The sequence below is a fragment of the Mytilus edulis genome, chromosome 1, assembly GCF_963676685.1.
Source record: "Mytilus edulis chromosome 1, xbMytEdul2.2, whole genome shotgun sequence".
NCBI classification, from domain to species: Eukaryota; Metazoa; Mollusca; class Bivalvia; order Mytilida; family Mytilidae; genus Mytilus; species Mytilus edulis.
The window spans coordinates 72,746,479-72,774,156 of NC_092344.1; the positions used below are offsets into that span (position 1 = coordinate 72,746,479).

The following is a 27,678-nucleotide window of genomic DNA, read 5'->3' on the forward strand; positions in this document are numbered from 1 at the left end:
TTTATTCGGTCAGTACATCAACGGACTCCCAACGGATAACAATTTTGTCAACGGACAACTTTTATTTTCATCCGTTAGGCGTCCGTTCGTGCTATCCGGTAAGGTGTGACCGAGGCTTTAGTATTAAAACAAAAATGACATTTTATATTATTACATTAAACTATTGAAAAATTCAAGGAAAGTAAATATAATTTATAAAAGACACCATTCAAATGTCTTTTTAAACTTTTATAATTATGAAAACATTTAAGCATGACTAAGCGAAATTTGAACAGGGTGAATGTAACCATGGAAACACATAATGATTTTGTACTGACATAGTAGAGAATGATTTGAAACGATGGTATTCAAGTGTAGATTCTGGGTACTGACATTGTTGTTCATCTTATTAACGTGCATGTTATTCTTAAATTTGTCTTCATAAATATGACATTCACTGTTTAGTCTATTTTTTGGATGATTTCCATTTAATGTGGTATTGTTCTTGTACATGTACATTCCGTCATTGTGTTATTGTGTAGTGGTAAATTTGTTTATTCTTTTTTTTCATGTTTACGTAAGTGTTTTGTCTACATGTTTTTTTTTATGTTTCTTTGTTGACTTGCTTTTATAGTAATTAAGATTACAGCACAATAATAACTGCTGTACTCCTAATTTTGACATTTTTACTTTTTTGTTTTGTTCACACATCGTTGTCAATATAATGGAATTCTATACTACTGTCATGCAAGTGAAAGGTGGAGTACCTATAAAAACCAGATTTAATCTAACTTTTTCAGTTTTTATCAGGTCATTTTCTCATTAAAAAATCACCGTTCTTCTGTTTTTAGTTTAACGTTTTTCCTTAAATTTTCACAAACTTAACTTGCGTAAAATTTTCCCACTGCTGAACAGATGAAACAGGAAGTTTTAAAACACATTAAAAACCACCTCAGGAAAAGTGATACTAAGCAGTATAGCGATTACTAGTTATTATATGTATTTTGACTTCTTTTAATTTAGGTTTAAATCGCAATTATATCAAATTACCCTTTAAATATATGACTTGTACGACATTTATGACAATAGTTCTTTTCAAAGCTTATTTTGACTGATATAACTATTGTTAAAATCTGCTATGGGATTTTAAAACCATAAATTTCATGACATACTATATCTCTGAATCCCAAGCTGACACATTACTATATATTAAATCCGATTTAAAAATATAACCTAGTTAGTCAACACTGTTAAAATTCATCAAGCGATTACTTTAAGAGAAAAACAAAGGAACACCAGGAACACCAAAGTGAAACTAAAAGAAACGCCAACACATATAGCAACGAAATATTTGATGACAACTGCCGTACTTCTGTCTTGGTACAGGCCTTTGGAAGAAAATAATGGATTGAACCTGGTTTAATAGCATGTTAAACCTCCTGCTTTATGACAATATTAAAACAATATCGCTATAATACTACGTGACACACAAACACACACATGAACATACATAATAGAAAAACACACCAACACAGAATATGATAGTCGACACAAAAGCAAACCGTAGAACAAACAACATTTTTCCATCATAGGATTGAAATCCATTTTACAATCTGCAAACAAATAAAAAGTATAAAAATACACTCATCATAGATACCAGACTTAAATTAAAGACATGCGAATTAAAAATGTGAAGCTATTCAAAAGAAAAGCTTAAAGCCTGGACGCTTCTTAAACAATATACGACCAACAATTATAACAGACCAAACCATCAACACTTCTCTCTGTAACTTGCAAGTGTTTTTCAGTACCTCTAAGTATTGTCGCAAGCGTGATTTATTTGTTGTTTCAAGTTCGATTAATAGTTATCTATCAAAGGTACCAGGCTTATAAAAGAGAGAGGGACGAAGGATACCAGAGAGACAGTCAAACTCATAAATCGAAAATCAACTGACAGCGCTTTAATATGTCAGACGTGCGTCACGTCTACATAAGACTCATTAGTGACGCTCGAATAAAAAGGCGAGATTAGCACATATTATCATATCACACCCTTAACGAAGAAAATTTCAACTTTACTCAAAAATATCAGTCGTTGCGTTCCACTGCGCTACGATTGCTCCATGCACGTCTAAACGCCTAGTTCATAAAAATCTTAAATAGATTATTCGGAATTAAATGTAGATTTGGATTGTTTGGATGTCACCTGATTACATCCTTTCTCTCAGAGGCTATTTATTGGTGGTGTGTTTCAATCAATAAATATTTTGTATAACAACATTTTTTATTTGTAAGGCGTTTGAATCATTTACGATTTTCAGTATTCATGTAAATTCATTATAGATGCCAAGTTAAACAACTTTTAGCTATATTTTTAAATGTATACCTATACTGAGATATGTTCCACAAATTTTCCCTCAACACATATTACATTCACCTTTCAATAATCATTTGGCGGTACTTATATTTTTGACATTTGCACCTATTATGTCTGTTTGTTTTGTTCACAGATCGTTGTCAATATAGTGGAATTTTATGCGACTATCATACAAGTGAGAGGTTTGGCTACCTTTAAAACCAGGTTTAATCCACCATTTTCTGTGTGAGAAAATGTCTATACCAAGTCGGAAATACGACAGTTGTTATCCCTTCGTTTAAAGTATTTAAGATTTTGATTTTGCTATTTGACTACGGACTTTCCTTTTTGCATATTCTTGAGGGTTCGGAATTTTTGTCATTTTACATTTAAACATAAAATACATTCAAGTTTTAATAAACAAATCGCCAGTGTTTTATATAAATACCAAGTTGTTTTTGTCAATTACGCAAATTATTTGGTTTTTTGATTCAGCAAAGATAATCCTTTACTATCTAAATTAAAATGTTGGTGGACAATAACATACAAAATATTTGAAGGTAATTTTCATGGGCCTATTCTGTCATTTAAGTATAAATTAAGTTCCCATTGTTGAAGTGCATGTTTTGTTTATGTGTCGGTAGCCACTAGAATTTATTTTAGTTAATTCACCTATATACTACCTTATACACTTCTGTAATTGAAAACGGAAATACACACGTATTTAATTTATCAAGCATCCATCTGGAAACATTTTATTAGGCCGGGTTTCAATACTTGAAATAATATCGTTGTCTGTGCATTTGCACTTAAATGTATTATTTTTTTAAATATTTTCTTTATTATGTTTCTAGTTTTAACCCATGATTTAAAGAGTATTATTCAAAGTTCAGACATTAAAATAGATAAACTCAAAACTTAGAAACAATTTGAATTGAGATAAAAGAAATGTTAATTGCACACTTTAATTCTTCGCTGGTTCCAATGTTATCCTAAACAGATGGCTCAACGAGAAATCAAATATCAATTTTAAAGTAATCTACCGCACCTTCAGTTCATTATTAATTCGAGATGCAGCATTGGATAACATGTTATTCTGTCATCTATACCATAATAGTATGCCTTTGGTTTAAGTTGTGCCAATGTTTCCTAATCCACTCAGATATGACGTCTTTGTACTAAATAAAATCATTATAGATACCGAGATGAACATTTTGAACGCCAGACGCACGTTCGGTCTACAATTGATCCAACAATGATCATTGAAATTTGAAAAAGTTTGGTTTAATACAAATTGAAACGCGTAAATTCATCATAATTTTACAAATCTGTGAAATTGGACACTTTGTTACGTTTCAGTAACTGCATGGCCTCTTAGATCGGTAGTTAAGTGTGTTTGCTATATTGCGTGTGCTTTATTCCGACCAGAATAGTCACTTAAGTATACACACATGTAAGCTTTACGGTTATCCTATTTGTACTGTTTAAATTTGTCAATACAAATTCATTTTGTACCTTTTATTGATAAAGGGAGAAAAAGGATACCACGGGAAGGGAACATTCAAAATCATCAGGCGAATAGTTATCAAAGGTACCAGGTATATATGTTTCTGAACTAATTTATAATAGAAAAACAAGGGATATGGAGTATACATCCTTAACACAATATGAGTTCATGAGCAAGAGGAAACCCCCTGTTTACAAAAAGTGACAATCGGTTAACTTTGGCTTTAAAAGAAGAAGTTAATGTGCTGATATTTTTTCACATCAACACTGATCGAATGAAATATTTTTTTGACGATTATACGATACGGATGCGTAAAAAATGATAATTTTGTGCACAGAAGATAAAGTTTATGATTCACGCATGGATTGGTTAAATAATTTGTTCAACAATACTTTTCAATGGTAACCCGTTTCATACGACTTTAAAGGTGTATGTATATATGTGAATTGATTTTTGTCTTCTGTTGTCCGATCACCTTTATAGTTCATATCCACGTCATTCATAATTAACTTATAATGTACAAGAGAAAAAAAAATGTTTTAATTCATAAATTGCATACAAGACAGAACAAAGATATGTACAACAAACTTTTGAAATAAAAAAAACCCCATCAGCTTTAAACATGATCTACATGTATATGTTGTATAAAATTTATTCATTCATCACATTGTGTGTATACAGTTCATTCCCAAGTTGTTCATGACATACACTGTACATGTATACATACAAAATATAATAATCAAACAAATCAAACATGATCTTCATTTAACATAAAATTTATTTACACATCAAATGGTATGTATACAGATCTTTAAACAAGCTGTTCATAATAAACTCATCATAGATATCAGGACTAAATTTAGTATATACGCCAGACGCACGTTTCGTCTACTAAAGACTCATCAGTGACGCTCGAATCCAAAAAAGTTAAAAAGGCCAAATAAAGTACGAAGTTGAAGAGCATTGAGGACCAAATTCCTAAAAGTTTTGCCAAATACAACTAAGATAATCTATGCCTGAGGTAGAAAAGCCTTAGTATTTCAAAAAATTAAAAAAATTGTAAACAGTAAATTTATAATATAACCATATCAATGACAACATGTATACACAAAACATAAATGAATAATACGAATAATGTTCATTAGAATCAAGCTTATAAGTTAGATCTATTGTTTCAGGTAAAACAAGAACGGGTCAACATTAATGTTTTAAGATGATGATTATTACTTGCAGCAATTTTCAATACCTTCTTGTATTTATTTATATGGCACGGTGTTAAGTTGTTGAACATTTTTTTCCATGGAAATGTCTTTGACATTCTAAGAAAATCAGAATTTTACAATTTGTAATTTCCAGTAAGGTATTGGTTGCCGTTTCTAATTTGAAATATTATTATTACACACATATCGGCATTTATTTCCCCTTCAGTAGCCAGTATTGTATCTCAATATTCAATTGCTTCTCGTTATTACCAAATATATCATCTACTTTTGCAGTTGCTAACTTTATTAGTTTTAATTCAATAAGTTTTCCTAAAAAAAAAAAGACAAGAAGAAAAAAGACGTTACAAACCTACGTCATTTATGTTGCCTTGGAATAATTATATTTTAGTTACACGTTAGCTGTTTCAAATTTTATATTTATTGCTCATGAATTTTCCCGTGATGAATATATATTGTTTTTGAAAGGACAGTTCTAGTGTTTTAACCAAGTATGAGAAAAGAGAATATTGACGATCAAATAATAATAGTAAATGTCTTTTGAATAGGTATTTTTTTTTTAAAGTAAAATAAAATAATTTTTACAAAAAAAGAACAGTAATTATTTTATCACATATTCCAAAAGAGTACCGAGAGAAATGCATGTAATGACAAGTATTTACAAAAAAAACAATTTTATAACAATACATTTTAAAGTGAACTGTCACTCAGGTTACAACTACAGAATTTATATCATTTACCTTATATTTCAGAGCAATCTTCAGTTTATCCATGTTATGGTCTTCTTCTTTCTGTATACTGAAGTCATCAATTACTAGCGTGTCTGGTCTTTCTAACCACAGTTTTGCGTTCTAATATAAACAAGAGCATAAAAGTATAGATCCAAACAATATCCAATATGAAAATGATTGAACAGTTCAAATACAAATATAAAGTTCCGATTAAAACATTGATGATAACTGAACAGGATCAGGATATCTTTTCACTTTTCCATAAGACATGTTTAATATCTTGAATGAAAATACAGAATGACGACACAAAGAAGGCGACAAGAAGCACATTAGTCAACTGAAAAACCATAGAAATAATATTTCTCGACTTCCGTGACAACAACCCACACAAAGAAAAACAACAGTATATTAGTTAACACAGATAACAACAATAATCCCACCACAGTGGGATTCTCACATATTTTCTCAGGGCAAAAACGAAACGAAAAGTACTACAATATGTTCGTTATAAATTATGATACATTATTAGATAAAAAAAAAGCATACTATAAAGCATACTTTATTTTGATTTCAGATGAATGTACGGGTTGTCATACTAGTGATAATTGAAAATAATTATTAAGTGAATGGAACTAAAAGATATATAGTTGAAAAAGATACTTGTTACTTAAAAATTATGTGTATTGCAATTAACACGTGAACATGGAAGACGCTTCTACATGTATTTATCGTTCGAAGCGTTTTTTTGTATGTGCCTTCACCATTTTTACCACGAACAATTAAAGCATTGAAGCCGAATTTCTGAAAACGGGATTTGTTTGACAATCACCGTTATATTTATAAAGTCTTGTCTAATTCTTCAATTTCAGACTTTTGTGAGCACCATATTGTAAATTAGATAAATAGAAAATCTTCAAGAGAAGGTCTGACAAAATAAACGTCCAGTGACAAGACATTTAAAACAAACTTACTGGATTAACTTGGTCCAATAACACAATGATTCTGGAATTGTGGTCATATGTCATAGTATAGAAATCCACAACAGTGTCTTTCATTGGACATTGTGTTACGAAGAATCGGCGTTCCTCTCTATATCCCTGAAATTGTTTAAAAATCATAATAACTCAAACGAACAATTGTACGAAATCCATCAAAATTTATTTAAATTACAAGTTGTATATACGTGGCCAAGAAAAAAAAACCCAACAAACAACAAAACAAAAACAAAAATAGATAAAATCAGAAAACAGAAAAAAACAAAAACAAAACAAAAACAAAACAAAAACAAAACAGAACAAAAACAAAACAGAACAGAACAAAAGCTTATATAACAAGTAAAGACAAAGCGATAGAACTACTGTTTTTTTTAAAATTTTTGCAGTCATATATTTTAGGTGAAATGCAGATAAGAATAAACACTCGGCATTAAAGTTGAAAATCATAACATTATATGAATGCCTAAACAAATTTGGCAGAAACAAATGATATTGTGAAAACATATACACATAGTCTTTATTATTAGTCCAAAGTTAATATCCATAGTATCTTAATTTTTTTTTTTTAGGAACTTTCATACTGTTAAATAAATGATAGCAACAAGACTTACAGGTATTATCACTGCGTTGATGTAATTAGTTCTTTTTTCCCCATATGACATAAGGTATGGCCTAAAGTTGTCGTCTGCAATAAAATGTAATATGCGATTGTTTAAAATGGAACGATCAGTTAATAGATCACATTAAAATTGCTAATGATCCAATGGTAATTAACTTTTATTCTCAGGAAACAATAAATGAAAATGAGACTAAAGATAAACGGTAAATCTTACCCAACTTATTTGATTGTACTTTACCTGTTTTACCCAAAACACACAATAAATTATTTTCAATAAATATCTAATCTCAGGTAGACATTGTTTTTAAGAAAGATTTCTTAACATAACGAAAAATATATACTTATGTTGAAAAATACTCTTTACCGAATTTTTCGAAATGTTTTTCCTCAATTTTGCAGCGGACATATTCAGATGCAGGATACGAAGGCCGCAGAGTTTGTAATGTCTAGTTCAAAATACAATGGCATTGAAAGACACATCAATAAAAAACAAGTTGTGTTGTCCTTTGTATGAAAAATGTAAACGTCTAAATAGCGGTTAGCTAAAATAGATGGCTCAAATGCCATTGGTTTTGGTTTATGTGAATTTTATCAGTCAAAATGTGTATTAATTGATATTGAAGACAATTATACTAATTAACGGTGGATATGTAACCATTAGTCGTCGTTGTGTTCATGTTGTGTCCCAAATATGATCGACCGACATATGTATACATATTGATAATAAAAATGCGTGACTGACTCACTGTCATGTATAAATTAAGGATAGTGAAGAAGAAAACAATAAGGTGATACCTCTCACATGGTTAAAGTACTTAACTTTTGAATAGGGGTTGTTTTTGCTATTTGTGTTGTATTTGTTTTGAAGTTTCATTTTATTGATGTTATTTAAGGTCAGAGTTGGCAGAATATGTCACGCTTTATTGAACTTTTGGATATTTTTATGCATTATTGGCTGAAAACTTACGTTAACATGCTGATGTGTGATAATGATTAATGTTTGATTAAACGTCTTACCTCAAACTGCTGTTTGAACGCTTTTGGATTTGTTGGTAATGTTGTACTTTCCTGTACCTCCATATATATACAGAAATCATTCTTTGGAATATTCGTTTCTTCTACAGTAAAAAGTTCTAGCAGTGCTTCAAATACTGTTTCATATTGTTCCTATATAATGTTAAGTATGCGTTCAATTATTTATTTTTACAGATTGCCCCCTGGTAATGTCTTTACCAAAGAAAAATTAATAAAAATCAAAAAAGTATAAGCATACACAGTCTATTAAATAAAACCTATTTCCATTATCTTTAAACTTAAACCAAAGTTTTTAAAACTATAACTTATGTCTACTTTTGTTACAAGTAGTTTATCAAAATGTGTATACCTCAACAAACAAAAAGATCGGGAAAAAAATATAACAATTTGCAACGTTTATTACAAAAAAAATATCCATATACTTCAGCTGCCTCCTTGTTGAAAAAAATTATGATATAAGACATAATGCTGAAGGGATTGAATTAAATTTGAAAAGTGCACTATGCCTTTCTCTAACAAATTCCTCCACTATCTTTCGTTTCAAGTTTAAAGGTATACTACATGTAAAATACATATATAAGGCATACATTTTGGCCAACAGTAGCTTACCAAATTACATAAATCGATTCAGAAGACAAATTTAATCAACACACCTCATATGAGAGAATCAAAATAACTTCAAAAGAAGTGAGACGACTGGTTGCGTCAACAAGGTAAGCGTCTCCTGCTATGAATGCATCAACTACCATACGAATCCAAACTTGTTCAAAACATGAAAATCGGACATCGGACACAATCGGTCAAATTAAAGCTTAGAGGACTAATCGTGTACCAAGAAATCTAAGACTGGAAGAATATATCGCTAGTGAGTTGCGACACAGATATATCGTACTTGTTAATCAATTCGTGATAGAAACAAAAAAATCTTATGTCGTGTCGATTATAGTTGTTCTTCCGCATACCTCTGTTAGTTTAAACATATTTACGCCGGATCACTATCCCTATGTCGAGCTTTCTGCAACAAAAGTTGCAGGCTCGACAACAAGTTATTGCAATTTATATTAATCCCTTTCCAATTTGCGGGTGCGAGTTCTGCCTTGTAGTGGCATTAGCCTGCTCTTTTTCGAAATCTACAAGGGTGTATTTTATGTGCAAGAGATATGGCTCTCTCTAAACACGAGTCACCCATTTTAGTCCCCTTTCCAGGGAATATCATCGTTTCCTCACGACTATACTGGCAAATGGTGTCAAGGGAGAGCCGAAAATAAAGTCCCTGAAAATTTCACCCCAGAACTGGGATCGAACCAGGAACCTTTGTGTTAGAAGTCCAATGCACTAATCACTACTCTCTATTATACATCTGTTCGAGCACACCATTGATGATAAAGATCGTATAGCGAGAACATGCGCGATCGTAGCGTTTCTCTTGATATGGTAACAGCATACGAGTAAACAGATGGTATGTTACTGCTGCAAAATGTAAAGTTGACAATTGGAAAGTTGCAATCAACTATCACCTTTGTCTACATTCTATATTGATGTTGTTGTTGTCCATATGTGTGAATATCAATATAACGCTGTTCTTCGTATTATTTAATTTGTCTCAAGATAAACAAAAAATCTGTGTGTTCATTCCTGAAAACATCTTCGTTCATAACACGATCTAGACCGATATGAGCACCATTATCAAAACTTTGTAACCTTCTCGTAGACAAATATGTATATCACAGACGAGACGTTTAGACATTAACATATCTTTCTTTATTCTTCATTTGATAGTTTGCTTTCTCTCACGTTCTGTTGATCATATTTACTGTAATTATTATCTATCGAAATAATGCGAATTAAAGGATCCACATTTAGAGTCAAAAGTGCTGGATCTTAAGTTTGTATTAGAAATTGATTTCCACGTTTGTAACATAGATATACCACTGTTTGTGCTTACGTATCCTTACTTTAATCTACAGCCTCTGCAATCTTGATCAAAGTAAACTAGACTTAGGAAGAAGGCTATGCTCATCATTCCCATTGTTAACTTTCTATTTCTATTCAATAACATTTCAGAAATTCATGTAATTATATGAATTATATATACATGTAGCATCGTGTATACTACTTTCGTGGGGTTATATTTTATGTCAAGGTTTTCGTGATAGTATTGTGTAAACTACTTTCGTTGGGTTATGTTTTATATCAAGATTATCTTGGTACAGGATTGACTATTACACCGCAAATATTGAACCCATGCTCAATCAGTCATAACATTAACGTTATTTATACTGATGAAGTCAATTTGAATACTTCACAGACATCATCATGAATTACACTAAAGTAATGAAATATATGTCACATCTGACCATACTTATCTTCCACTTGTGAAATAAGTAAATGTGGCCTGTTAACTTTATCGTTCTTGTCATGTCTTGAAAGAAGAACATTCTAAGGGGACTTTTAAATTTTGTGATACGTTCGTCTACAGCAACGTTGTTTTGTAACTTTGTTATATCTTTTCATATGAAATCTTTCGGTTCGTCTCAGGTGTTAATTTTTTTTAATGAACGATTGTTTTCTTTTTAATAAACTTTTTGTATTGCTTCTTTGGTAGGTAAATAATAATTATAACAAACGGTTTATTAAAAAAATACATTTTGTTAAAATCAAACAACAATTATTTCGTAAAACGACCCTGTAAAACTAGATATGCTGCTTTCAACGGAAGAGCCCTTGCTATCAACATAGTGGCATAAATCATACTGACCTTTAATATGAAAACACGTTGATATATCGATAAAATCCTCACTAAACAAGTGTTTGAAATTAGTCTATACTGCGAGAAATATACTCTTTTTGTGGTTGCTCTGTGGTGATTGTTGTCTCAGCTGACAAATCATCCAACAAAATCGTTTTTGTATGATAATCACTTTACATCAACCGTTTATGAAGAACGAATTTATTGACTAGTAAAGTCAAGACTCGCATATACTTCAACGGCAGTTACCACAAACGAAATTTTAAACAATCATAAGTGTGACCTATTTTCGTTTGAAAGTTAAACCAAACAAAACTAAATCTTCTTTCGCTTTTTTTGGTTCACAAATTACATAAAAGTCCTTACACGCATTGTTATATTGTTATTTATTCCAAATGCGTAATAAATTTTTTTCCGAATTCTTAGCATCTTTTGTTTGAACACATGGCCTAAGAACCGTAAATAAATTTACTTGATATAGGCGATTAGAATCCGACGAGGATACGTTCACAGATATGTCGTTATACATTCTATTTAAGAATCTTTATATATCCTTTCCTTTAAAACTAGACATCAAACATTTCAAATATTGCAATAGTAACATGTACGATCAAAGAGATGATTTGTCATTTCATATTGATAATTATCCATTTAAGATGGTGAAATACCATGGCACCATCGTATGGTGTTTATATATATATATATATATATATATATATATATATATATATATATATATATATATATATATATATATATATATATATATCTACTTGTTTAATTTGCTCGTGTGTGTAACAACGCATTTTATTTTTGAAAATAAATATATGTTTTACTGTAATAAAATTATGAATGGAAATGGGGAATGTGTCAAAGAAACAACAACTCGACCATAGAGCAGACAACAACCGAATGTCACCAATGGGTCTTCAATGCAGCGAGAAACTGCCGCACCCGTATGCGTTCTTCAGCTGGCCACTAAACAAATATGTATACTAGTTCAGTGGAAATGGACGTCATACTAAACTCCGAATTATACACAAGAAACTTAAGGTCACACAAGACTAACAAAGTTATTACAACAGGATTTTCGATGTTACTAACTTTTAATAAATTTTATCATCGCTACAAAGACATCTTTCGTATAAATATACCGACGAGCAGAGATTTTATACGTTCAGGTATTTCACGTTTCCATCTTTAATGGTAATATTTTATGCAAACCACAAACATGTCAACATCATAAGCTGACCAAACCTTTAAACATGCGTTTTTTAGGAAGGGGAATAGCTTCGTTACGGTCAAGTTATGAAACATAGGAGTATGTAATATTTTCACTTTGATTTTCATATGTTTTGTTTGCTTGTCGCCAACTGTTACTAATTTTATTCACAAAAAGTACTTACTATCAATGATTTATTAAACGGTAGAAATTTCAAACTGGTTTCATACGTTCTATTTTGAATTGTAGTCTGGTAAAAATCGTAGTTATATTGGACCATTGAGCAGAAATTGTGTAAAAAAAAAATGCACGATACAAATAATAATACGCATGCAAGGTGTTTCTGTAAAACTCTTAAATTTCCACAAACATGAATTTTATTGTTTAATTCAATTATTTCAATGAAATGTTTCTGAATGCAACGTTATTTTACTATTGAAATAATATGGAGTATCTATAAGGAATGATATTTGTTTTTTAAAATCTAGTACACATCCAAAATATTTTTAAACTTGTAGGATATAGAGGTACGCAGAAAATACAGAGTAAATCAGTATACGACTTCGATAAAGACGGCAAATGCAAATTATTAAACAAGTTGAGAGTTGTCTCATTGGCCTTCATACCACATCTTCCTATATCTATTTATGATATATTCAAGATAAATATCTTCAGTGAGACTAGTGTAGCTGAACATATATTCGGTTGATTTTTAAGGTCGACAATAACATAAATAAACAAATAAACAAATTTAACATAATATCAATTTGTAAGTAAACACATTATTTATAACAATGTATAAAAGAGGGACGAAAGATACCAAAGGGACAGTCAAACTCATAAATCTAAAACATACTGACAACGCCATGGCTAAAAATGAAAAAGACAAACAGAAAAACAATAGTACACATGACACAACATAGAAAACTAAAGAATAAACAACACGAACCCCACCAAAAACTAGGGGTGATCTCAGGTGCTCCGGAAGGGTAAGCAGAAACATGTTCATCTATATGTGTAATGGAGTATAAAATGAACTCCAATATATAAGTTAAGCACAAACCACTATACCAGCATTATTCAAATAAAGGTAGCCGTATATTTAAAGCATGCTCAATATAATTAATAACGTTGCCTTGCATTTATATATATGTTTAAACATTCATTTAGTTTTAACTAAGCACATATATTAGTTTTTTCGCTGATTCACCACTAGAAAAATTTAATATTAATTGGTGCTATGGTTTTGTCCTAGTATATAAACACAGATGAGTTTGGAATCATTGTATATATATATATATATATATCAATATAATCATTAAATGTATCAATCGAAATATAAAGTATGAGCTGATAATTATTACTGTACAGTAACTGATTTTATATCGATAGAATCTAAATACAATAACATTATATAAGATCCTATGGATAACACGAGGTGTTAGGTAAGTAATGAGGAAACAGCATCCAAAAGACATGATTAAACAAATAAAAAAGCGAAAAAAATAATCAACAATTAATGACGCGTATAAAATTTTAAGTTCAATATCTCTAAATCCTACATACAAATATATTGATGATGTTATTGTTTAATCAAATGTAGAAAATTATTTCCAGTGCATGACAAAATATAGAACCAATTCTTTCTTTGATACTCATGTCTATCTAGAATAAACAATATTCTTCGAATATTTTTCAAACATACATTTTACAAATTGAAGATACTTTTAAAAAAATACGTACATTTGCCACAGGTACAAAATTGTCCGACCCATCCTGTTACACAACCCTCATGGCAAAAACCCGTATGTGTATCACATCTCCCATTAACACATCTTTGGGGATCACATCCCCAAATGCAGGAACCATTTTCAGGATGACATTGTTGGTTTATACATATAGATGAACATGCTTCTGTACAGTTAGGTCCCCACATACCTTTTGGGCATCCTACAATGTTAGAAACTGTTTTACTAAAAGAAATGTAGTAATCCACGATCAACACGACAGCCAATGAATTAAACAAGTGCAAAATAAAAAGCATAAAAACGAATCCAGGAAGTCTATGAACATAAGCTCAAACGTGATAACTCAACGGAACAAATGGGGAAAAACTGTCATAATCCTGACTTTGTACAGGCCTTTATCATGGCGATTAAAACCTGATTTTATACCTAGTTTAACCTCCTCCTTGTATTACAGTAGCTATAGTTCTGATATACTGAAGACAAATGTGTGAGCTTAACTTCTTCTGTACATATTTTGATTGATTAACGCCTTTTTATAAAATATAAAACCGTAACATTCTTTTTAGGTTCATGATTACAACAAAATAATTGTTTTTAAAATATAGGTTCAACCTTATCATAGTTATATGTATTTTTATATTTAACGGGAAGTAACTTTTTTCTGAATAAGTAAATAGACAGAGAAAGCCGTTTCAGTAATGATTGTAATGTCGAATCAAATGTATGCAATCATATTGCCCTACCAAAGAAAACAACCTTATTTCAGCCAATTCTGATTCCGAAATGTAGTGTTAATTATACTTTATAAGATAAGATATAATTGCATGTATTTTAAGACATGAAAACTGACTCCTCAGAACGAATGCGAATTTTAAATTTTATAGGAGAACATCGCATACAATGGCATATCTTATAAGTCTTATATTCTAAGGAAAATTAAAAACAAACCTGAATAAAGATACCAAGTGTATAAGTTGGTTTGCTAGAGTAAAAATTCATAATCAATCTCAAAAGCCAAAAACAAATAAAACCGATCTCAAATTGTAGAAAGACTTCCTTGTGTCGAGTTCTGTAATAATACAAATACATATTGTGTATTTAAACGTTATCTCAACATTTATAGCAACGTAGCACCGTTCAACAACAGGTCCAAAGAAGCCATCGCCTGTAGTATCGTAGTAGATAACGTATTTTCCAGATTTATAACACGGAATATTTTGATTGATGTTTGGGAGACCAGGATCAGAATCTTCATAACATAGATACCCAACAGGTTGAATAATTGATGTGTTGGTTACATATAACTTAAATCCATCCGTCCGATAAGCAACTGTAAAAAAAGAATTACCATTTTTGCTTTATATTTTCCTCAATATAATCGTTAATTTGAACATGTGTATGCTCTCTCTGCACGAAACTAATCGCAACAATGAGTTAATTCTCTGATCAGTAATATCATGGTAACAAGAACTCAATAATGAGATTACAAGTAGTTCATGCATTACTGCAAACGATTCTTTCTGTGAGTATGTGCCATCTGTTAATCCGGTTATACAAAATAGGTAAAATATATCTAAGAGACATTCAAACTCACCATACAAAAAAGGTCAAATCCATGTCTAAAATCGAAAAAGACAAACAATAGTACACAAAACATAACATAGATCAATAAACACTGAGCAACACGACAACAACCCATTTGGGGTGATCTCATGTCCTCTAGAAGGGTAAGCATATCCTGCATCACATGTGGCACCTGTTGAGTTGATCATCTTAGTACAAACCCAGTTATAAGTAAAGATCGGATCGGTAATTTCTTATGTTGGAATAATGAAGTGGCAAATTCCAAATTTAATTCAAATATATTTTTAGTGTATAATCTGGAATTCAAATAAATTTGGTTTATCAAATCAATTCCGCTCTCGACATTCTTTGTTACAAACAAACAAAAATAACCTAAATTAAGATATTTATATGTCTCAATGCTTATTAACAAAGAAGGCTTTCTTAATTAACAAACCGCAGCTCATTGTGTATTGACTTGTCTTTAAATATATATATCTGCCATTTGAAATTCATGACTTCTCATTGTAGGTGCATGTATATAATATGAATCGTTAAAATAAACTAGCCCGGCTGCGTTCTATCTGTTGTTTTTTTTGGTTTTTCTTTTACTGCATGTAGACAAAACATGATTTAAGCTACATGTAAACATTGATTTTTATCAAAGGGAACGTAATTGTGTTAAGTTTACGTGTGAATTACATTAACACATCGGATCCATAGCACACTTGTAGCAAACTCATCAACAAAGTTTGAATATGAATGACATGAACGTGTATCACTTTAACGCAATGTAAGGCCCACCACCCTGCCCTTCGGATGAGCTTATCATTTGACTTCCAGATCAAAATAATAGATTTTTAAGAAACTGTATTGCAATCACATGAATCAGGCGCTGCCAGTGATTGGGCTTCTTTAGCGCCAGTATAAGTTCTTTTTCATGTCAAACAAAAACAAAATCCAGATTGTGTTATTCTTCAAGATATTTATGTATTATTGTCATTTTGTTTATTTTCTTTGGTTACATCTTCTGACATTAGACTCGGACTTCTCTTGAACTGAATTTTTAAATGTGCGTATTGTTATGCGTTTACTTTTCTACATTGGCTAGAGATATAGGGAGAGGGTTGAGATCTCATAAACATGTTTAACCCCGCCGGATTTTTGCGCCTGTCCAAAGTCAGGAGCCTCTGGCCTTTGTTAGTCTTGTATTATTTTAATTTTAGTTTCTTGTGTACAACTTGGAAATTAGTATGGCGTTCATTATCACTGAATAGTATATATTTGTTTAGAGGCCAGCTGAGGGACGCCTCCGGGTGCGGGAATTTCTCGCTACATTGAACACTTGTTGGTGACCTTCTGCTGTTATTTTTTCTACGGTCGGGTTGTTGTCTGTTAAACACATTCCCCATTTCCATTCTCAATTTTTTTAATAAGTAACAATGTCAAAAATAGGGGCATAGCAGTCAATATTTGTTTATTATCTTAATGCCTATAATATATATAAAACAAACAAATTTATTAACAAACAATAATACAATGACGGGATGTATAAGTACACAGTCAGGTCATATGTAAGAAAGAAACACAAAAAAGCCTATAAGCAAAAGTGAAAGACAAAAATACAGAAAATAACATTTTAGCGAAAATTGACCACCATTCAATATTTTATAGACTATTTGACAAATCTGCTAAGTATTGCAGTGTGCTTGGATTTTAATGTTTCAACTGTTGTTAGCTAGGGAATATAAGTGTAAAAAATGTTTGTGAGTTTATTTTAAAAAACAAAAAAAAAGGCATTGTTATTTTTTTCAAATTAAACTGCATTTTCAAGATTTAAATCAATATATTGCAAATAAATTACGGATAACATATATGAAAATAAAGAAAAAAAACAGTTGAAGTTCACTGACATCCGATCCATTTCTTATCTAGACCGCAGTTTCACACATTTACGTGGAAAATGTCCAAGAATGCGTTATAAGTTTAGATGTTATAACCATAAAATATTCCCCTGTGACATTCTCAATTTTACGATATAATTCACAGCTGTTTCTATTATTAATGCGTATGACATTATCGATTTGTTAACGTGGATCGTCAAGGACTGCCAGACAAAGATGATTCAAGGTATGTTTTGTCGACGATGATGTTTGTCCCTGTAAGTATCATAAACAATTGTAAAAGCTGTATTATCCAAAACAAAAATTCAAGGTTTGAATGATATATCCATCGAAACAACCATTTGTTCGTTATTTCAGTGAGCATATTTATAAATAACGCATTGTTAAAGTTGATAAGAGGGAGTTTTCTGAAGGGTGTTTGTAAACCAGACTCAGGATCTTCATTACAGATATAACCATTAGGAAGAATAGTTGATGTACGATGCTTGCCTATGAAAAACAAAAATCTATATTATTTCATGAAAGGCAACCATTAGCATTCTCTTTATTAGTAGACTGTTTTTTTTCTTCTAAAAAACTGATAAAATTGCATGACAAAAATGTTAAATTGAAAAAAAAGAAATTTACCATTATGTCCAAGGATAAAGTATTAATTGATACTACTGCAACGAATTACTTTATACAATTTTAATCAGCCTGAAAAATGTGTTCTGCATGCAATATAACTAAATATAGATGTTGACAGCCGACATGTTATATACACATACGTGTTAACGTCAAAAGCGCTACAAAATAGTCCTGAATTAAATCAGTAGAAGTACCATTTCTTTACTATTCTACACAATAATGTATAAAGCATCCTACATTCATCTATATTAGTTTTGGATGTAACACATATTCTGAGTGCTTGAAATTGTTTAGTCTATCAGTTCAGGTATATTTTTATCATGTGCCCGTAACGTCGCCAATGTTTTTTTTATTATTATTTACTCCTTACAAATAGAATTTGAAAGATGTTTTCTATCTCTAAACAAAGGCTCTCAAGAGTCTGAATCGCTCACCTGTTATTTTTTTGCGTAAATCTTTCATCAATGATTATTTTTCAATATATATTAATGAGTGGCTTAAAAATAACATTTACATGTTCATTGTATGTCTGCTTTATTTCATTCTGACAAAATTGTTTACACCATATTAAAGCAACACATGATTTTTCAAGTTGACTTTTTTTATTAATTGGACATAGTAAAAAGGAATGTAACTCTTGCATACAAATGACAACAAATGAAAAGAATTAATTAACACCAATGCGTGCTCCACCCTCAATGACGATTTTAAATAATCATTATAACCGACAGTTGTTAATCTATAGGATAGTTACAGCTAGTGAATGCTTACCTACAGTCAAGTATATTTGTTTGAATTATTTTTAAACCTACTCCGAAAAATGCACGAACTACATGATTTGAATAGCTTATAATTAACACCTCTACACATTGATTAAACATTATAAATCTCTAACAGTGTAAGACAAAATGTCACATACTATTCTTGCATCAACTTACCTTTAAATATGTATTTAAAGCCTAAACATTCAGACTTTATTCACATTAAAATACATCTTGAAAATTTTAAAGTTATCACAAATCCCTGTTTAGATATGACAAAATACTAATATCTAGATATTGTCAGGTAAATATGCTAATGACGCCTCCGGTTGCGAGAATTTCTCGCTACATTGAAGACCTGTTGGTGACCTTCTGCTGTTGTTTTTTTCCTATGGTCGGGTTGTTGTCTCTTTGGCACATTCCCCATTTCCATTCTCAATTTTATAATATATATGAATCAACGTGCAGACATGCTTTCAAATATTTCATGTTTTCATCTTCAATGGATAAAATTTCATCCAAGCACACACATTTTGTCATTCACATCAAAAGCTAACCAAACTTTAGACAGACTTATAAACAAGGGATATAGCTTCGATACTGTTGTCAAGTTATGTAAATAAGAGTTTCAATATTTTTACTTGCGTTTTCAAATATTTTGTTAGCCTGTCGTGAACTGTTACTAGTTTTATTCACAAATAGTACTTACCAACAATGATTTAATAAACGGTAGAAATTTCAAACTGGTTCGTTGATTAGTAAATCACTACTATAGATGTATGTCTAATTTCCATTGGTTGTAAAATCTCTAAGGGTAATATCGTGTAGTCTTTTTTGAATACAGCCCGTAAAAATCGTAGTTGTCTTTGACCAATGAGCAGGAATTAGGTTTTAAAAAAAAATATGACAGATACTAAAGTAATAATTATACGCCTGCCAGGTGTTTCTGTAAACCTGTTGAATTTCTACAAACATGACTCTTGTTTTTTATTTCAGTTATTTCAATGAAATGCTTCTGACTGCAAAGTGCATTTGTTATTGAAAATGATATATAGTATCTAAAGGAATGATATGAACAGCTTGTATTACTCGAGTAACACTTTCAAAATATACGACGGGTGCCACATGTGGAGCAGGATCTGCTTATTCCTCCTCAGCACCTTAGATCACCCCCAGTTTTTGGTGGTGTTTGTGTTTCTAAGTCTTTAGTTTTCTATGTTGTGTATTGTGTTCTATTATTTTTCTATTTGTCTTTTTCTTTTGTATGCATGGCGTGGTTTGTTTATTTTCAATCTTTGAGTTTGACTGTTCCTCTGGTTATTTTTAGCCTGTCTTTTCAAATGGGTATAATATAGAAGAACAACAAAATTATAGAGTTAAACAGTATACTACTTCGATAAAGACAGTTAACTCAAATATTGCTTTTTTTTTTTTTTTTTTTTTTTTTCTTTTTTTAACTTTTTAACATATTATTTAAGATTAAAGTCTCCAAAATGAGATGAGCGCAGTTCAACAGTGTTCTGTTAACTTTGAAGGCCGACTATCATGAAATAAACAAATTGAACATAATATCAATATGTGAGAAAATCACATTATTTATCAAAAGTTTATAATATAGACCCCTATATGAAAAGTTAAGCATACATCACTATACCAGCATTTTATATATACGTAAATAATGATTTTCGTACATTTAAAGCGTGCTTACTATGCATATATCTTTTAAAAAGCACATATACAAGCTTTTCACGCTGATTCATCCCTAGATGAATTGAATGTTAATTGGTGCTATGTTTTATACCTTATAAACACAGATAAGTTTGCAAGTATTTGTATATATAAAGATGTATACATATCAAAAATGTATGTATAGTTATATAGTTTATCAATTGGCACATACATTATAAGCTGATACATTAATTACAGTTGTTGATTTTATATCGATAGAGATTAAATATGTTAACTGTGTCTAAAATGCATATGAATACACCTAGGATTCGGGCACATGTCAATGATGAAACAGTTACCCCACGACATGAACAAACAATTGTGAAGTCTGGTTATATGATATATGGTATATATTGAATGGACAAGTGAAAAGAAAATAGTAATTGATATACGTAATTGGGTTTGATTTTACTAAATTCTACATACAAATATATTGGTAATGGTATTGTCTTATCATATGTAAAACAAATTCCCAGTGCTGGACAAAATACGATTTAAATTTTTCTATCATACTCATATATATCTAGAATTAATCATATTTCTTCATTTATTTTCTAACAGAAATTTTACGAAAGATACTTTTAAGAAAATACTTACATTTGCCACAGGTACAGTATTGTCCTATCCACCCTGTTACACAACCCTCAGTACAAAAACCTGTATGTGTATTACATCTTCCATTAATACATCTTTGGGGATCACATCCCCAAATACAGGAACCATTTTCAGGATGACAGTGTTGGTTTATACATATAGATGAACATGATTCTGTACAGTTTGGTCCCCACATACCTTTTGGACATCCTACAATGTTAGAAACTGTTTTACTAAAAGAAATGTAGTAGTCCACGATCAAAAAGAAGTCTATGATAATAAGCTCAAACGTGATAATTCAACGGAACAAATGGGGAAAAATTGTCATAATCATGACTTTGTATAGACCTTTTTCCATGGTGATTAAAACCTGGTTTTATACTGAGATTTAACTCATTCTTGTATTACAGTAGCTATAGTTCTGCTATACTGAAGACAAATGGGTGAGTTTTACTTCCTCTGTGCTTATTTTGATTTAATAACGCATTAAAAAACCGTAATATTCTTATAAGGTTCATGATTACAACCAATAAATTGTTTTAGGTTCAACCTTTTCCTAGTTATTTTCATATTTAACGGGCAGTTACTTTTTATCTTTTATTCTGAATAGTTTTAACAAAGAAAGCCGTTTCAGTAATGATTGTAATGTCGGAGCACACAAATGTAGGCACGATCATATTGCCCTACCAAAGAAAACAACCTCATTTTAGCCAGTCCTGATTCCAAAATGAAGTGTGTATGATACTTTATAAGATAAGATATAATTGCATGTATTTTAATACGCCAACACCGACTCCTCAAAACAAATGCAAGTTTGAAATTTTATACGAACACATCACATACAATGTATCTTATAAGTCTTATATTCTAAAGAAGATTAAAACCACATCTGATAAAATATAATAAGAGTATAAGTGTGTTTGCTAGAGTAAAAATTGATCATCAATCTCAAAAGGCAAAAACATATAAAACCGATCTAAAATTGTAGAAAGACTTCCTTGTGTCAAGTTCTGTAATTATGAGATATATGCATACACATTGTGTATTCAAACGTTATCTCACCATTTATAGCAACGTAACACAGTTCAACAACAGGTCCATATAATTCATCCCCTGTAGCATCGTAGTAGATAACGTATTTTCCTAATTCATAACACGGAATATTCTGAGTGATGTTTGGGAGACCAGGATCTGAATCTTCATAACATAGATAACCGTTAGGTGGAATAGCTGATGTGTTGGTTACATATATCTTAAATCCATCCATCCGATAAGCAACTGTAAAGATGAATTACCAGTTTTGCTTTATATTTTCCTCAATATAATCGTTAATTTGAACATGTGTAGGCTCTCTCTACACGAAATTAATCACAACAATGAGTTAATTCTCTGATGAGTTATATCATGGTCAAAACAAATCAAGACTGATATATTATTCCATGCACTATTGCAATGATTCTTTCTGTGAATATGTGACATCGGTTAATCCGATTATACAAAAAGGTCAAGGTTATCAAGAGACATTCAAACTCACAATGCAAAAAAAAATGTCAAAACCATGGCTTAAATCGAAAAAAATTCAAACTGACAAACATAAGTACAGAAAACATAACATAGATCAATAAATACTGAGCAACACGAAAAACAACCAATTTGGGGTAATCTCATGTCCTCTAGGAGGGTCAGTAGATCCTCCTTTACATGTGGCACCTATCGAGTAGATCATCTTAGTACAAACCCAGTTAAAAGTCTAGATCGGTAGGTCATTGACTGTTGCAGCAACTCTACGAAATATTTAATACGGTTTGTGTTGTTTATTCTTCAGTCTTCAATGTTGTGTCATGTATACTATTGTTTGTTTGTTTGTCTTTTTCATTTTTAGCCATGTCGTTGTCAGTTTATTTTCTATTTATGAGTTTGACTGTCCCTTTGGTATCTTTAGTTCCTCTTATAATGGAAATGAATACAAATCGTTATTAAAACATACTTTCTGATGTTGGAATAATGGGTCGGCAAAATGCTAAAGGTAATTAAAATTATCTGCCATCTATAATTCAAATAAATTTGGTAATTCAAATCAATTTCGCTCTCGACATTCCTTGTTACAAACAAACAAAAATATCCTAAATCAAGATATATTTATGTTTCACTGCTCACTAACAAAAAATGCTATCTTAATTAACAAACCACAGCTTATTGTGTACTGACATGTCTTTAAAGATATCTGCCATTTGAAATTTCTGACTTCTCATTGCAGGTGCATGTATATAATCTTTAGAGTAAACTAACCTGACCACGTTCTCTCTGGCTTTTATTTGTTTTTTTTACTGCATGTTGACAAAACATGATTTAAACTACATGCGCACATTATTTTATCAATGGGAACGTAATTGTGTTTAGTTTACGTGTGAATTACACCAACACAACACCGAGTTTAAGTCAATGTGAACACGGCCTAAGATGTATTTCCATCTGTATCAATCTAATAAGTCTTTTTCAACTGATTTTATAGTTGTTCATATATTGCTTTATTACACTTCTGTCCAAGGTAAGGACGAGAGTTGGGATACCGGTTATGTGTTTAAACCCGCCACATTCTGCATGTGTGTGTCTGTTCGAAGTCAGGAGCCTGTAATTCAGTGGTTTGTAGTTAACGATTATCTTGTATAGCCAACTATGCGATAGGGGCTTCGTTAATTGTTGAAGGCCATATGCAGACCTTTATTTGTAAATTTCTGTCTCATTTGATAAAAAAAAATCGATTTGACTCTATACTAAAAAATGAAAGAAAACAAATGACTTCTCTGACAGGCAGATTAGTTTAATAACATGTTGAAAGTTATTATTCGGGTTAGCCAATCATCATTATCATTGTGTAGGTTATTTTTCTGAGAGTCTGCGGAACAAGGCACAAGACAGTTGCGCTTGACTAAAATCTTAACTGACTATGGTTTGAACGTTTTTCTACCGAAGATCAGTGGATCTGTTTCGAAATTCAATTTCTAACTGTGGGGTTTAATTCAAGGTTGCATGCATACGGATTCAATTAGGTAGAATTATTGACTTATAAGTGACCCATTCATCTGCATGGTTTCTTAACACATTATTTACAAAATTGAACCACACTGGCTGCTTAAAGCGAATTATTATTTCACTATTTCACTTTTACTGATAAGTGAACAAAACAAGTTATATTCTATTTGTTTAATATCTCGTAGCTAGTGCCCCTTAAATAATTATGTTTTGTAGTGAATTTTTTGTCATCCTCAACTTTGTTTATCATTGAAGTAGGACTATTCTGGATATGTTTACATGTGTGAAAGCAAAGAAGATAAAATAGAAATACTATTCTATCTGAGATTGTGTATACTTACATTCTGTTCTGTAGTAAATAGTTATATCTGTGATGTACGCCAATTCGAAAGAAAATTGAAACATCCACCAGTCTGCAGATGGATCACTTCCATCTGCTGTGTGGGAACATATATTCAAATCAAAGTCATTTGAGATAGGTGGGAGTATAGCATTGTTGGGATTACTTAAAGTTCCTCCATACTCAGTGCTTTGCGAAGCTATGCCAAATGGTGTAAGGTTTTCTGTAAAATGAGCAAGACATATTTGTAACATATACATATTTATATATACTAGGTAAACATTACATTTTAATTAATTCTGTAATTCGTCATACCACGTATCATCAGACCCTTTTTCTCAACCTTTATACGTTTTTATCAATGAAACACCGCTGACTTAAGACTTAACCAAAAGGCAATGTATGAAATAGAATTTAAACACCGTAGTGTGCCCATATGTGTTTGATGCCTGTCACAATAATACCATCTCATAACGTTAAGTACCTTTCCGAAAGATATGTGAATGCTGCGTACACTGCAACACGCACTAGGTGCATGTTCACATTATCAGTGTATGTTAGAGAGATAGAGATATAAAAAGTATCAACATGTTAATATAACAATAAAATCGCTATAAGAATGACAGCATCGACGCATAACTTACGTATTTTTTATTTAATAAGGACTTATTATGTAATTTATAGTCGGACTAGCAAATATAACAATATTCTTTCAATTGAATTAGTACCCTTTCTACCGTAGCATTCTAAAATTACAGAGGCAGAATATGCAGAATATTTTGATCAATCAACCCTAATTTAGAATATTAAGCAGTTAACACTTTCATGCAATAATCTCAGAAAAGGATACTGCTATTAACGGGAGGGTCGTTATCTTGTTCATCTCAAAACATACTAAATTGAAGGTATAATACTGTATTGAAAGATGTGTATGTCTCATATAATATATGTATTACGTTGCTAGGGGAACAATACTGAATGTGACTAAATCCAACCCTCCGAAAGGTTAAACTCAATAATGACCTTCTGATAAAAGCAAAGGTTGAGTGACATTAACTATGTGTTGCAATTAACATATATGAAATGAAACTTGAATAAAAAAAAAGTCACTTACGTTGGGCTGTAACTGACAACTGTAGAATCGTGTGAATTAGCATCACCAACAACATATTGTTACATCGAACAGATGAAAGCAAAACTACTGAAATGAATTAAAAGTTCATGTTATTGAGTATTAAGCCGATATACGCCTACGAAGTAAGCAATAGTCTATAGATATTGCTACAATCTATAGATATGTGAAATATCTACAGTTGTTAAATAGTATTGAGCAGTGTAGGAAAGGACCAAAACTTTAGACCTATACTTTGTTTTATATAATTATATATATATACTTGCTTAACTTTGGATGACGTTCTGTTTTTAAGTTTTTGCATCACTGGGTCGATACGTCTGCTGGTGGACTAACAGTTCATGGGGATATCAATCAATCAGCTCAGTAGTCAATACTGACATGATTTAACAAACTTTTTTTTAAAAAATAGTCCGTTTATTAGTTTTAAAATTATTAAGAAACTAAGGTTTCAACTCCCTCAGGCAAAGTTGACTTTAGATGAATTTGGCTATTCATTTTAGGCATTTTTGAAATATAGCTCTTCAACGGTTTTGGTATTTATTCATCCCCGGATTTTAAATGGCTTTGAGCGTTCCTGATGAAGGTAAATCCAGAAAAGCGCTTCGGACGCATGGAATTGTAAAACGTGTTGTTTTTAATTTTATGGTCTCTTGTGGAGTGTCTCATCAGCTAGCATACCACATCTTCTTTCACAGTTAAATGTAAAAATAAAATACATGTTTGTATCAAATCACAGTCTGTTGGTGAAAGAGGTTATAGTTTATTTGATTCGCCTAACAGGTGCTTTTTGAATTTTGTCATACTATCTCTTTCTTGTGTAAGAAATATAACAAAGCCTGTTTCCCAGTAGATACATGTTGTAATATGATAAAACTTTTTACTTAATGGCACTGTTATCGGTAAAACTTTCACTTTGTACATTATAAACTGGACATAAAGCTGATATGTTCTATGAAACTTGATTTTTTTTTATTTAAAGCCCTACTCCAGTCAGGCATCCATTTTAGTTGTATCAGCTACTATAGTTGGGCAGCTTACCACAAAAATAATGCAAATGATGATACAAGCATGAAATTTTATAAGAACATGTCTATAGCTATAAGTAGTCATATTAGGGGGGTAGCCACGAAAAAAAAATCATCCGATCATGGCGGCCAGGGAATAGGCATCAAATTAACGGTCATTGTAGACCTACAACAATAAGCAAATCCCATACTTTTTAGTCCGCTAAAATGTCCCTTTTTATAAAATTAAAATCGACGCAAAAAAATGGCAGTAGAAGGAAACAAATTCGACTAAAAATAACTGACTTAAATATTTTATAAATAGTTCATTAACAGACGAATACCGTATCAATAACTGATTATCAAAGCATTTACAAACACTTTAACTATTATATAAATATGAGTGTGGTATATATGTGTTAGAAGAAGACGTACCTTTTATCGGGTAAACCATCACGATATTATTCAATAACCGGACGTTTCAATGTTAATGTATTTCATTTTCATTTTTCAGTGTTATCAGATTTATATTATATTATAGTGAGAAGATATTTTTGCACCAAAATCACTCAGGCATACAGTTGTAATTAGATATAATGATAAGTCTAACAATGTGAGTGTGTTTCGATAGATATAATGTAACTACAAACATCAATGTGCGTATTCAAAGTAACGCATCACGTATATCTTTCTAAAATAAAAAAAAAGGATAGAGTCTTAAGGGTCGACTTTGTAAATGTTTCTCTTGTGATAAAGTGAGCCTCATAGTTCATTTTGGTAAGAAAATCAAAGATAATTTTTATGTGACATCAAATGAATGATTTATAT

The 27,678-nt window shown here is 31.1% G+C and overlaps 1 protein-coding gene across 3 annotated transcripts; it reads right to left on the reverse strand.

Annotated features, from left to right (window-relative positions):
• Positions 1–17,154: 17,154 nt before the first annotated feature.
• On the reverse strand, positions 17,155–27,402 carry LOC139489654 (uncharacterized). Of its 3 annotated transcripts, none has more exons than XM_071276296.1 (7): positions 27,286–27,402; positions 25,826–25,912; positions 24,713–24,934; positions 22,401–22,616; positions 21,342–21,548; positions 19,726–19,880; positions 17,155–18,117 (listed from the first exon to the last, which is right to left on the reverse strand). In XM_071276296.1, exons 1-6 carry the CDS (start codon positions 27,302–27,304, stop codon positions 19,825–19,827), a joined length of 807 nt encoding a protein of 268 aa, XP_071132397.1. In that variant the 5' UTR covers positions 27,305–27,402; the 3' UTR covers positions 17,155–18,117; positions 19,726–19,824. The 3 variants fall into 3 exon arrangements, with proteins under 3 accessions (XP_071132397.1, XP_071132414.1, XP_071132406.1); XM_071276313.1 differs by having other exon boundaries at positions 19,726–19,929; XM_071276305.1 differs by having other exon boundaries at positions 25,826–25,909; positions 27,286–27,362.
• Between the last annotated feature and the right edge of the window lie 276 nt (positions 27,403–27,678).